At 45.2% G+C, this 13,425-nt stretch overlaps 1 protein-coding gene across 4 annotated transcripts in view; it reads right to left on the minus strand.

Annotated features, from left to right (window-relative positions):
- The window catches only part of MAPK8IP1 (mitogen-activated protein kinase 8 interacting protein 1), a 529,695-nt gene that overhangs the window by 54,326 nt on the left and 461,944 nt on the right, over positions 1-13,425 (minus strand). For all 4 annotated transcript variants that reach the window (XM_085646705.1, XM_085646706.1, XM_085646708.1 and 1 more), the window contains 3 exons: positions 6,986-7,061; positions 5,555-5,727; positions 2,977-3,086 (listed from right to left, as the gene is read on the minus strand). In XM_085646705.1, the coding sequence (XP_085502831.1) occupies positions 2,977-3,086; positions 5,555-5,727; positions 6,986-7,061 (359 nt within the window). The remainder of the gene's footprint in view (positions 1-2,976; positions 3,087-5,554; positions 5,728-6,985; positions 7,062-13,425) is intronic.

Below are 13,425 nucleotides of genomic sequence, written 5' to 3' on the forward strand. Positions count from 1 at the left end.
TGTACTAACACTGACACTGTAATGCAGGCCTAGCACAGGTGCTATCCTAATGATGACACAGGGAAGGACTAAGACAGGCGCTGTACTAATACTGACACTGTACTGCAGGACTAGCACAGGTGCTATCCTAATTCTGACACAGGGAAGGACTAGGACAGGCGTTGTACTAATACTGACACTGTACTGCAGGACTAGCACAGGTGCTATCCTAATGCTGACGCAGGGAAGGACTAGGACAGGCGCTGTACTAATACTGACACTGTACTGCAGGACTAGCACAGGTGCTATCCTAATGCTGTCACAGGGAAGGACTAGGACAGGCGCTGTACTAATACTGACACTGTACTGCAGGACTAGCACAGGTGCTATCCTAATGCTGACACTGTAGGGCAGGACTAGCACAGGCACTGTACTAATACTGACACTGTACTGCAGGACTAGCACAGGTGCTATCCTAATGTTGACATAGGGAAGGACTAGGGCAGGCGCTGTTCTAATACTGACACTGTACTGCAGGACTAGCACAGGTGCTATCCCAATGCTGACACTGCAGAGCATGACTAGTACAGGCGCTATCCTAATGCTGACACTGCAGGGCAGGACTAGCAGAGGCACTATTCTAAGGCTGACACTGTAGGGCAGGACTAGCACAGGCACTGTACTAATACTGACACTGTAATGCAGGACTAGCACAAGTGCTATCCTAATGATGACACAGGGAAGGACTAGGACAGGCGCTAGCCTAATGCTGACACTGTAGTGCAGGACTACATCAGGCGCTAACCTAATGCTGACACTGCAGGGCAGGACTAGCACAGGTGCTATCCTAATGCTGACACTGCTGGCAAGACCAGCACAGGCGCTATCCTAATACTGACACTTCAGGGCAGGACTAGCACAGGTGCTATCCTAATGCTGATACAGGGCTGCACTAGCACAGGCGCTATCCTAATGCTGACACTGCTGGCAAGACCAGCACAGGCGCTATCCTAATACTGACACTTCAGGGCAGGACTAGCACAGGTGCTATCCTAAGGCTGATACAGGGCTGGACTAGCACAGGCGCTATCCTAATGCTGATACAGGGCTGGACTAGCACAGGTGCTATCCTAATGCTGATACAGGGCTGGACTAGCACAGGCGCTATCCTAATGCGGACACTGCTGGCAAGACCAGCACAGGCTCTATCCTAATATTGACACTTCAGGGCAGGACTAGCACATGTGCCATCCTAAGCAGGCACTCTAGAGGGGAACGAGTGCTCGTGTTTTCGTACAGGCTGATACAGTAAACCAGGAAAAGGGTGGCTGCTGTTCTGTCAGTGCTGACACCATAGCACAGGAATGATCAGGGTGCTGCCTTAATGCTGCAAGTACAGAGGATGGCATGAGATGGCGATGACAGTGCTGGCCAGGCCCAAGCCATGCAGAAGACCTTCACCTCTCCAGCGTCACTCAAGTGTATGGCATAGAGTTATGCGGTCCTATCATCACTAGCACCATAGGCCGAATGTATGACGTTACAATGCATACATTTACAATGCATGCCTTTACAACGCAGTTTTTACATCGCAACATTCTTTACAGCGCATTCTTTTACATCGCATGCCATTACATCTCATTTTCATAAACTACCTTTACAATGCATACCATTACATCGCATTATACCTTTACAACGCATACCATTACAATGCATACCATTACATCGTATTTAAGGTAAGTGTTGGATAGTATAGGGGTAATAATTACTATTCTAACTCCAGTGAGTGCAACAGTAGGGTAAGTAATGGATAGTGTAGTGGTAAAAATTACTATTCTAACTCAAATTAGTGCAACAGTAGGGTAAGTGTTGGATAGTGTAGGGGTAAAAATTACTCTTCTAACTCCAGTGAGTGCAACAGTAGGAGAAGTGTTGGATGGTATAAGGGTACTATGCGTTGTAATGGTATGCATTGTAATGACTTGCGATGCAATGCCTGCGTTGTAGTGACATGCATTGTAATGACATGCGTTATAGTGACATGCGATGTGATGGCTGCATTGTAATGACATGCGATGTAAAGGATGTTGTGATGTAATGACTGTTATGTAAAGGTAGTGCGATGTCATGACTGCGTTGTAAAGGTTGTTTCCCCCATAGGCCAGGCCCTGCATTGCCCCACACTTACCCTGTAAGCACCCCAAGAACTTCATCTGTCCATCATAGCTCATGTCCTACCTCGTTTGCTTAGTTATTACCTTCAAAAACAATAGTTGATGGACAGAATGCAGAACAATGTCATACATTCACCCCAGTACAGAGATCTGAGCCTAAATCCATCGTTTTTTTGCTCACCATGCCGTTCCAGTTTGAACCCAGCCATATGCAAATCAGTCTTGACCCTGTGCCTCATGGGAACAGTCCAGCCCGAACTGCCAAGCCAGGTCCTCCCTGGATGGGAAACATGCATCCTAGGACCAGGTTCGGGGTTTCACCCCTCTTCAGCCTGGATAGCTTGATTCCAGTGGCATGGAGAGCACGGGACCCACGTCTGGGCATACCATTCCCACTCGGGTTGACAAATGCAAAAACAACAGTTGATGGACAGAATAAAGAACAATGTCATACATTCACCCCAGTACAGAGATCTGGGCCTAAATCCATCGTTTTTTTGCTCACCATGCCATTCCAGTTTAAACCCAGCCATAGGCCAATCAGTCTTGACCCTGTGCCTCATGGGAACAGTCTAGCCTGAACTGCCAAGCCATGTCCTCCCTGGACTGGAAACAAGCATCCTAGGACCGGTTTCGGGGTTTCACCCCTCTTCAGCCAGGATAGCTTGATTCCAGTGGCATGGAGAGCACGGTACTCACGTCTGGGCATACCCTTCCCACTCGGGGTGACAAATACAAAAACAACAGTGGATAGACAGAATGCATAACAATGTCATACATTCACCCCAGTACAGAGATCTGGGCCTAAATCCATCGTTATTACCTTCTGCATCGCTGCACACATCACGTCATTCCCCTTGTGATACGGAACTTGCACAGAGCCCAAAAACTTCACACGGAACTTCTCGACCCAATCGCTGCTCTTTACTGTCGCTGGAAGAGAGAGGTGAGAAGACCCTTGTGTAAAGCAGATGTGCCCATATAGAAACTTATGCATCACTCATGTAACCCAGGATTATTCACATAATTTATTTACATTTCCATAAAATGCTGGCAAAGCCCACACTCTACACAGTCAAGAACCACGGCATGCATCAAAAGAAGATCAATATATGCAGCCACACAGAGGGCTGGACCATCACAGCACTTGGGAGAGCATCTTCAGGGCTTTGTAGAGCAGTCCTTGGAGTCTGAGGTAGCCTATTTCTACCTCCTAAACCCCTGATCTTCTTGTATAGGAACAGCTAAGTGTAGGAGCCTCACACATTGTGCCAGCACCCGCCCCTGCTACTACGAGTAAAAGGGCGGCATGTGATTGTCCGCCTGGGTATCCTGCACATGAGCATCTACTAGAAAATCATCAGCAGTGCTCACTTTGACCACAACAGAACCACAAATTACACTTATAACCACAAACCACTGAGGAGGGCATGTGCACACTTTAATTCCCAAGACGGATATATATGAACATAGCTTTTGTTGTGGTTTGCCACAGGGTGTATTTACTTTCTAAGAGAAGACCTCAGGACTTTGCTCAAGCACAGCTTGGGTTTATGCCCTGCCTTGTAAGAGGTTAATGACATTTTTAGTTTTGGAGAAGAGGAAGGCCTGAAACCTCCAAGGGTGCCAGGAGCAAGATAGTTTCCTGTACAATGATTGAGTTAGCGGCACTGTTCCCAGTGTACAATGATCCTCCAGAGATCCATACACTTCTGCGGGAAGATCTCTTCATGTGGCAGAACCAGCTCTCCAGATGAGGCGCATCCTTGATATATTTACACTCTACAAAGACACCTCCTTCACACTTGGGACAACCATGGAGGCGTAAACGATACACGTCTACCTCCCAGAAAACCCTATTGGGGGCTCTGAATGGTACTGATCAATTGTTTGTCTTCAGAGATGTTGGTCAAAGCGTCTCTTATTGTACACTTAGGGGCGACTTATTTATGGGCGGCCAGCCTGTTGTTCCACCAGGGGGATGGAGTGAATTACTCCGTCCCTCTGGTGGTGGAACCAGCTGACACATTTATAAATAACTGCCAAGCAGGCGGTCATTTATAATACATTAGTAGGTAGCGCCGGCATGGCAGTTCCTGCCAGTGCATTTTTCTGTTTGGTGCAGGGCTGCGTCATGCTGACGCAGCCCTGCACCCAACAGTTTTTTAGGGGTTTTTTTCATAAAGAAAATCCTGAAACTGGATTTTCTTTTTGAAAATAAAAAAAATGTAATGTCGCCCTCGCCATGAGAGTCATCTTCCATGGTGAAGGGAGCATTATTAGCATTTTACTGTCTCTCAGCGCCAGGGTTTACATGGCGGTGACGGACAGTAAATAAAAAAAGGTATGTCTGCCCATCCTGATTGGGAGGGTAGACATACAGTAATTTCTCCGACAGACCTTACTACATCGGGACATCGAAAAGGGTTGCCTAAGGCGGTGACGTAGTAGTAACCACCACTTCCAAACCTACGGTCCTTCATAATTGTGGTGAAGTATCCCTAAAACTATCATATAAATCAGCTCCTTAGTTGTTTAGTGGTTTATAAATGCTTTTACAATTACCCTAAACCCTTACGGAGGGGCCATAATGGGTTAGTATACTCTTCAATTTAATGCAATGGGAGACCATCAGAAGGGGGAATATGTTTCTAGTGGTTTATAATATTGCCACCAGTATCATACCTGGTAAGGTTTCTGACAAAATATGTATTGTAATTGCATTTATATAGCGTTTACATCCCCTGACGAGGCGTGAAAGCGCTTTTTCGGCGAGTAGCACGCCACTCCAGTGAATTAGTATAGTGAAATCTGATATTAATTTGAGAGTTGGATATGTTTGTCTGTTATTTGGATTGAAAAGGATAGTGGAGAGATAGAAGAGGGGAGGATTTAGAATTGTCTGTGTTTGTTTTGGAGGTCAGAGCAGTAGGTGGTGGCTTGGGATGAGTAAAAGGGATGTGGAGGGGGAAAAGTCAGAGGGAAGGGTTTAGAAAGGCTTGTTTTGGGGGATTGGAATAGTAAAAGAGGTATGAGGATGCAAGGAGGAGCAGAGTTGGGGATCATAGTAGTGGTATGGGGTTTCTGATGAATGAGCGAGCGGTGGTAGAGGATATATTGATAGAGGTATAGGGTGAGAAATAGAGTAGTGCATTGGAAAGAGTAGTAGAAAGAGGTTGATTAATACTGTGATTACTACTAGTCGAATATGTAACGAAACCTGTTCTCCTTGTTTATTATTCTGAAAAATATGAACTTCACTTGGGCTTCTCGTGAAGAATATCCTATTGTAAGATGGACGACCTGCTTTTAATGGAATTGAATGATTCCATAAGCAAGCATGCTAGTTTTGTCCATCTTTTGTTTCTGTGGACAGGAATTCATGAAAAGAAGCGCCCTACCTGTCATTTGATCTTGCTCCTTGGTGACTTCAATGGCGTAGTATGCAGGAAAGATGCCCCGGTCGCCCGTCCTCATGTTGAAGGCTTCGTACCAGAAGTCTTCAGCCTGCACCTCCACCAGAAGTGGGTCATCCACCTCCAACTCCAACTCGTCATCGTGGCGTGGGATAAACCTTAAGAGTGTGGGAGAGAGCAGCAGTGAGAGAGAAGCAGACAGGGTACCAGTGGGTGGAAACTGTGGTCCACGTCTAATGTCGCCTCTTGATACCCACAGCAGCTACGATATGATGCTACGAGACATGGGGTCCTTCTGCATGGGGTATCACCACAAACATCCCTGGAGGGTGTACCATACTGTCATCATGGCCAGGGGACGTAGCGATGGATGCCTGGTGGATGAGGGACGAGTGGGACCATCAATCTTTCTACATGGTGGCAGCCATGTTGTCAGTCAACGTGAGAGGAAAGTTTAGCCTGTGCAGAGAGCAGGTCAGGCTACATTTCACCTACACCTCACGACAATTCACCAGACCCTACACCTCACTAATGCTCATCAGAGCCTACACTGCACGAATACTTAAGGACGCCTCGCACAAAACGAATGAACTAGAAATGCTTTAGTTCAGTCGTGGTCCGTGCAGGTAAGAGCGGTAGGGCCGGGTGGAGAGGGGGATTTTAAGGGACGATGCAGAGGCAAAAATAAATAAATAATTATTTTTCCCTTGGCATCGTCCCTCAAAATCCACCCCCACGCAGCCCCACCGCTGTTACCTGCACGGATCGTGGTGGCTCTAGTTAAATCTCAAGAAACCGTTTGCTATGAAGCTTTTATTGTAATTTTTTATTGTAACATATATAATTTTACAGATACTATGAAGTCAAATTTTGTTGTTCTTGTTGTTCTTATGTGTTCCTCTTAGTAACTGTGTTTATGTGAACTGCTGGTATGCAGTGTGAATTTGTGCGTATGTAAAGTGCTCAGCTGGGTCATGTTCATGCTGAGAAAAACAATAAAAATAAATAACTACATAGTCAAGTCTTTACACCTATGTGCTTTTGAGAAGAGGATCCTTCTGCAGGATTTCAAGAATTGTTCCTCTGATGCAAAGGGTCTACAAAAATGGTATAGCACATCAGCACATGTTCCCATTTTGATCCATTGTTGACATATGCTGGGATTCTTCGTGTGAAGCAGAAGGCTTGGCGGAGCAGGGGGACGTGTCGTAGTGCATTCTTCCTTCGTGAGTGTAAAGCCCCGCCTCAATCTAGTGAACCAGGGACCTAGTGCACTAAGGTTCCAGCCCAGGAATCATTATTTACAAGCGATGGTTCTTCACAGAGCTGAGGGTCCAAGCCATGGCTTTGCTGGTCTCAGATTCAGGACATGGTACTCAGACTGGGTCAAGACCTGAGCAATAACCAGGCACTCACCTGAAGACTGCGCGATGAGTTTGTTCTCTCTCCTCCCCATTAATGATGCAAGAGAAGAGGCCGAAGGACTCTGCACCTGGATTGGTTAAAGAAGGAAACGTTAGCAACATTCAGAGCTGAAAATGAGGGGTCTGTATGGAAAGGAAACTGGGTGAGAGCAAATGAAGTGTTAGCAGGAAGACTCCATCGCAACACAATCTTTTCCACCACTCTGCCAAGATGTGAGTACAATGGTGTTCAGAGGCCACAAGTTCATCGGAGGTTGGCACAAAAACCTTATTCCAGTAGAGTACATACACAGCATTTCCCGCCATAGTTTGCCCAAACATCACATTCTAAGTGTGTCAAAAGAGCACACAAACTCACCCCTGGTTTGCCCACCATGCATATCCATCACTACTCTGGCCAACTGCCCTAACCACATGGTTTATGTAGACAACACTCCTTGCTTTAAATACCAAAAATGGCATTCAGTTGTGCACACAAGGTAATCACTGCAACAAACCATTGCAGAGCACTAAACACTCCACATGATCACATGCTGTGTCCCTAATCAATTTGCTCAAAGAACTCAGACCACCAGTACAACCAGTCTGATCACAGATTAAACCACTACTAATCCACACACCTACAACTAGTTGTGTGTGCCAGGATGCCTGCCACTCCAGTCTCAATAATGTATCATGAGTCCATTCACTGGCAAAACGTTTAACTGCTCCATCCATATATAATGGTGTGCCCAAGTTTATCCAGAGAATGGACAACAATCCTATCCACATGATGAACACAGCCCAGTTATTCACTCCGACACCAACTGAATATGCTGAATGAGTCACGCACACGCATTCAAGCGATTACCGAACACATGCTTCACCAAAATGTTCACAAAATACAGTCCCGTCTGTATGTGCCCCAATATTCCATCTACTGGTGTAAATAAACAACACACTGATCTTCAACAAGTCCACAAATGCCAAAAACAGATGCATGTGGACACACCTTTGGTCCTATTATGGCCCATCTGATAGTGTGGATACAACATATATATGCATCTGTTATATTCACAGCAGTCGCAACCAAGGTTGCAGACACAGAAACAGAGGATAGACACAATCCCAAATATGGCAGAAATCCCATTCCATTGGCTACACCGTTCACATGCCTACCCCTACTATTCCCAACACATCCATTGAGCGTTGACGCAACACCTGCTTTAGACGTATCCAAAGGTACCATCCAGTAGAGTACAAGGAAGACACACTTGTTTCTTTTTCATAGTGTACGTAGACCACATACTCACCAGTAGTAATCCAAACACATCCATTGAGTATTAGCCCAACACCTGCTCTGGCTGTATCCAAAGATACCATCCAGTAGGGTTTGTGGAACACACACGTGTGTCTTTCTCATATGAACGTAGACCACACGCTCACCACTAGTATTTCCAACACATCCATTCAGCATTGGCCCAACACCTGCTCTGGATACGTGGACCACGCATTAGTTTCTTTCTCATAGTATATGTAGACCACACGCTCACAACTAGTATTTCAAACACATCCATTCAGTATATGCCCAACACCTGCTCTGTATGTATCCAAAGGTACTATCCAGTGGAATACGTGGAACACACACGTGTGTCTTTCTCATAGTTAGGCAGACCACACGCCTACCCCTACTATTCCCAACACATCCTTTCAGAGTTTGCCGGGCACCTGCTCTGGATACATGGACCACGCATTTCTCTCTTTCTCATAGTGTATGTAGACCACACGCTCACAACTAGTATTCCAAACACATCCATTCAGTGTTGGCCCCATAACAACTCTGGCTGTATCCAACGGTACCATCCAGGAGAATACGTGGAACATACGTGTGTCTTCTCATAGTGTATGTAGATCACATGCTCACCACTAGTATTCCAAACACATCCACTCAGCATTGGCCTCACACCTGATCTGGCTTATTTCAAAAGTACCATCCAGTAGAGTACGTGGAACACACACTTGTGTCTTTCTCAATGAATGTAGACCACACGCTCACAGCTAGTATTCCAAATACATCCATTGAACGGTTGCTCCACACCTGCTATAGACTATTCCAAAGGTACCATCCAGTAGAGTACGTGGAACATACACCTATGTCTTTCTCATAGTGTACGTAGACCACACGCTCACAGCTAGTATTCCAAACACATCCATTCAGAGTTGGCGCAACACCTGCTCTAGACGTATCTAAACGAGCCGTCCAGTACAGTACATGGAACACACACTCGTGTCTTTCTCATAGTGTACGTAGAATACAAGCTCACCAGTAGTAATCCAAACACATCCCTTGAGTATTGGCCCAACACCTGCTCTAGATGTATTCAAAGGTAACATCCGATAGAGTATGTGGTACACACACTTGTGTCTTCCTCATATTGTAAGTAGACCACAAACTTACACCTACTGTTCCCAACATATCCATTTTGAATTGGCCGCGACCTGCTCTGGATTTATCTAAAGGTACCATCCAGTAGAGTAGGTGGAACACACACTCGTGTCTTTCTCATAGTGTAGTGTATGTAGACCACACGCTCACCAGTAGTAATTCAAACATATCCATGGTGCATTGGTCCCACACCTGCTCTAGACGTATCCAAAGGTACCATCCAGTAGAGTATGTATCACACACTTTCTCATAGTGTACGTAGACCACGCACTCACCAGTAATAATCCAAACACATCCACCTGCTCTGGCTGTATCTAAAGGTACCATCCAGAAGAATAAGTGGATGAGCAATGCCCAGTGTGCAACACCCAATGAGCAACACCCAATGAGCAATGCCCAAGGAGCAATGCACAATGAGCAATGCCCACTGAGCAACACCCAACGAGCAATGCCCAAAGAGTAATGCCCAATGAGCAATGCCCAATGAGCAACACCCAACGAGCAACCTCAAAGAGCAGCACCCTATGAGCAACACCCAATGAGCAACACCCAACAAGCAACACCCAATGAGCAATGCCCAATGAGCAATACCCAAAGAGCAATACCCAACGAGCAACACCCAACGAGCAACACCCAAAAAGCAGCACCCAATGAGCAACACCCAATGAGCAATAACAAATGAGTGCACCTATCACAATCTCAGGCTGGAAAATATGGGTTATAGGCCAATCTCATTGATTGATAACACCCTAAAAATCCTGGGACGGGTGTTATTTAACAGAATTAATTCATGGGCTGAGGATAACAAGATCCTGCATCGGTCTCAATTGGGTTTTAGGAGTAGGGTCGGCACTGTTGAACAATGCCTGAATCTTCACCTGATTGTCAGTAAATACACCGTAGCTAAGAAAACACCAATGTATCTGGCATTCATGGACCTTACCTCAGCCTTTGATTTTGTAAACAGATCCCAGCTGTGGAAAACCCTTTTAATTCTCGGCCTTGACGACTCATTAGTCTCCTTTTTAGCATATATACACAGAGACCTGAAAGCCAGGGTTCGCATTGGAAGGAACGGCGAGGTCTCTAAGCCAATTGAAATTGGTAGGGGGGTCAGACAGGGCTGTGTCTTGGCCCCCCTCCTATTCATTTTATACATCAATGACCTATCTAAATCTCTACTGCCCCTAACTGAGGACGTCCCTAGCATCGACGGGAATAAAATCCCCGCGCTGCTTTATGCAGATGATGCTGTGCTAATGGGGCGTACCCCTAATGCCCTGAGAGCTTTGGTCAACGGTTTTGTGGAATTTATGGCAACATTAGATCTGTGTACTAATTTTAAGAAATCATTTTTAATGTCATGTGGGACTAAGAAGTATTTTAACCTTTCTATTGTATCTAACTCTACCAGATTGTCTAGCACCAGCACTTTTCCGTATCTGGGCCAGGTCTTTGCATCTAACGGTTTGTGGAATGATCACATTGCCCATTGCAATAGGAAATTTATTAATTCTATTAATACAATTCTCAGGCTACCCAAACCCAAAAACATAGAGGTAGTGCCTGCTATTGTCAAAATTTACAGACAACAATGCATTCCAACCGTTACGTACGGCGCAGAGGTATGGGGGAACACTGCCAGCTCACCTATCCAACGAGAAGAGAACAGGTTTTGTCGCAAAATATTGGGTGCCCCATTTTCCTCATCTACATATGCTTGTCACGGCGAGCTTCACTTATCCTATATAGAGGATTTTATTAAGGCACGCCCGACATTATTCTGGCTTAGGATTTGGAAAAACCCGGCCGCACAACTGACTAGGGAAATTATCCTGGATTGTTTAAAATGTGACAGAGGGCTGGTCATATCATGGTTGGCCGGAGTCCACAAAAGCTTAATTAGCCTGAATTTGGAACATCTTTTTATAAACCCTTTAGCCCACAACCCCCCAAGCATGAAAACTGTGGAAAAACTACTCTATGCATCGTATAAAGAAACTAGGCTAGCAGCTGAACGTAATAAAACCTCAGTTGCTAGATATATGCGAATAGAGCATGTATCCACAGTAATGCCTACATATCTCTTAAAACCTGTTGGCTGTTGGGAACGGGGTCTATTCTTCAGGCTAAGGACCGACACCATGAAATACTTACTGTCTTTTCCAACTGGCTATTCTCTGAACCTTGATCACACCCCCTGTCCATGTACCCACAATCTGAAACAATCAATGTTACATTTCTCATTCTTTTGTTCCTTCTATTTACCGCTCACGAAAAAATTTCTGATTCCGTACTTTAAATCCCGATGCGTAACTGATTATAAAATAGCCTATGAGTTGATGCTTGCAATTGATAATGATGAATTATGTTTCCGAGTTGGATCCTTTTTAAAAATGGCTGTACGTTTTCGTAATTCTATGATTTCGGACAAATTTCTTCTATGTCCAACTGTAAATAATGTTTTTTAACTGCACTTTTATGGATATGTTGTTTTTATCCGAATAAAGTTCATATTGATTGATTGATTGAATATGGGTCTTTTGACCTTAACGAGGGGACACCTTCATTACAAACAGTGACTTGGGGCAGGTTACGCTGTGCACCAGAACAAGGGATCTCCTGTTGTTGGCTATTCTACATTCCTCCTCGTAGTAGAGATCTGAACTACCCCTGGTGTCTTCCCTTACATTGTGGTAATACCTGTGGCATGCCTTGAATTCCGTACGCTACACCTCCAACGTTTGTAACTCAACAAGACAGCAATTAGGCAAGTTTGGATGAACACACAGCTTACAAGTAATATTAGAACCACACTAGGCCCTCAATAACATTTGCCCAAAACAGTTTTTCTACCGGGATCGCTCTTGACCATTCCAACTTGACTGTTGTATCGGGGCCTGGAAGTCACTGAGTTGGCAGAGTCTGTACTCTCGAATCTGGAGACACTGGAACTGTACCTTTATGCGGTGCTGTGGACAGCTGATGCATCCAGGCCGCACCCCATCTTCTTCAAAATGTGGAGGGTAGAAAATTCCCCCTTGATTACGCTCACCTGCTCTTCCGTCCTCCTCCCTACAAGCACCGTGGCCCCAAGGAAAAGCAACGCTCTCATTTCCCACCTACTCCAAGCACCTTTGGCCCATAACGCTGTGCTCTTGGAGGCTGGTAACTATCCACCTGACTGGATGTAACACAGCTGAAGACACTACACTCTCCAGCTATCTACAGCTTGGTAATCGCAACTCTCTACATGCACAGTCCAAGGCACAAAATAGTTAGATTTTCTTTCTGAAATGATTATTCTTATCTGGGTGGTACTTCAGTAGAGGTTCCACAAACTCCACAAACTCTTCTTAGGATAAGCCTGAACTTTTTCCCAAATCTGGAACTTCCGTACTCTCATTACAAGACACACCAGCTTAGACGTGAATCTTCGGTGTCTTCATAGAAACACATTCTACAAGTGGAACTGTATGAAGGGTTCATCGGCTGGTACCACACGTAGTTCGCTAACTGTTCTGCGGTGTGTGATTGCCGCTACAGAGGCATACCTTTAAAAAAGTCCTAATGTCATTGGTTCAAACGGTGGGCTCATGCGCATCAAACACTACAAACCCCCGTGCTCGGACAGGTGCCCTGGTTGGGGGACGGACCCTTTTCAGGTCTTCTTCAAACGCCTGGATCACTCGTGCTGTGAGGAGTGATCAATTCTGCATCACCCTCTTGGTGAACATATGCACCCCCAACCACTAGAGGCCGGATCAATGCACAGCAGGTGAATCTAGAATGGATTCACATCCCAGAGTCTCTTTGTCTCTGGGTTTATAGATTCCTTTGAGTTATAAGTAAGGCTCCCAATTTTCAGTTTTTAGTGATTTTTACAGATAAAAACAGACAGAAATTCATCTATTTTCCTGACTGTATTTAATTTTTAATATGGATAAATACAGAAAATAGGTTTTATTTTGGACGATTCTCACTACTGTCCATCATGAGTCCTAGGC

The sequence above is a fragment of the Triturus cristatus genome, chromosome 3_1 (assembly GCF_964204655.1).
Source record: "Triturus cristatus chromosome 3_1, aTriCri1.1, whole genome shotgun sequence".
NCBI classification, from domain to species: domain Eukaryota; kingdom Metazoa; phylum Chordata; class Amphibia; order Caudata; family Salamandridae; genus Triturus; species Triturus cristatus.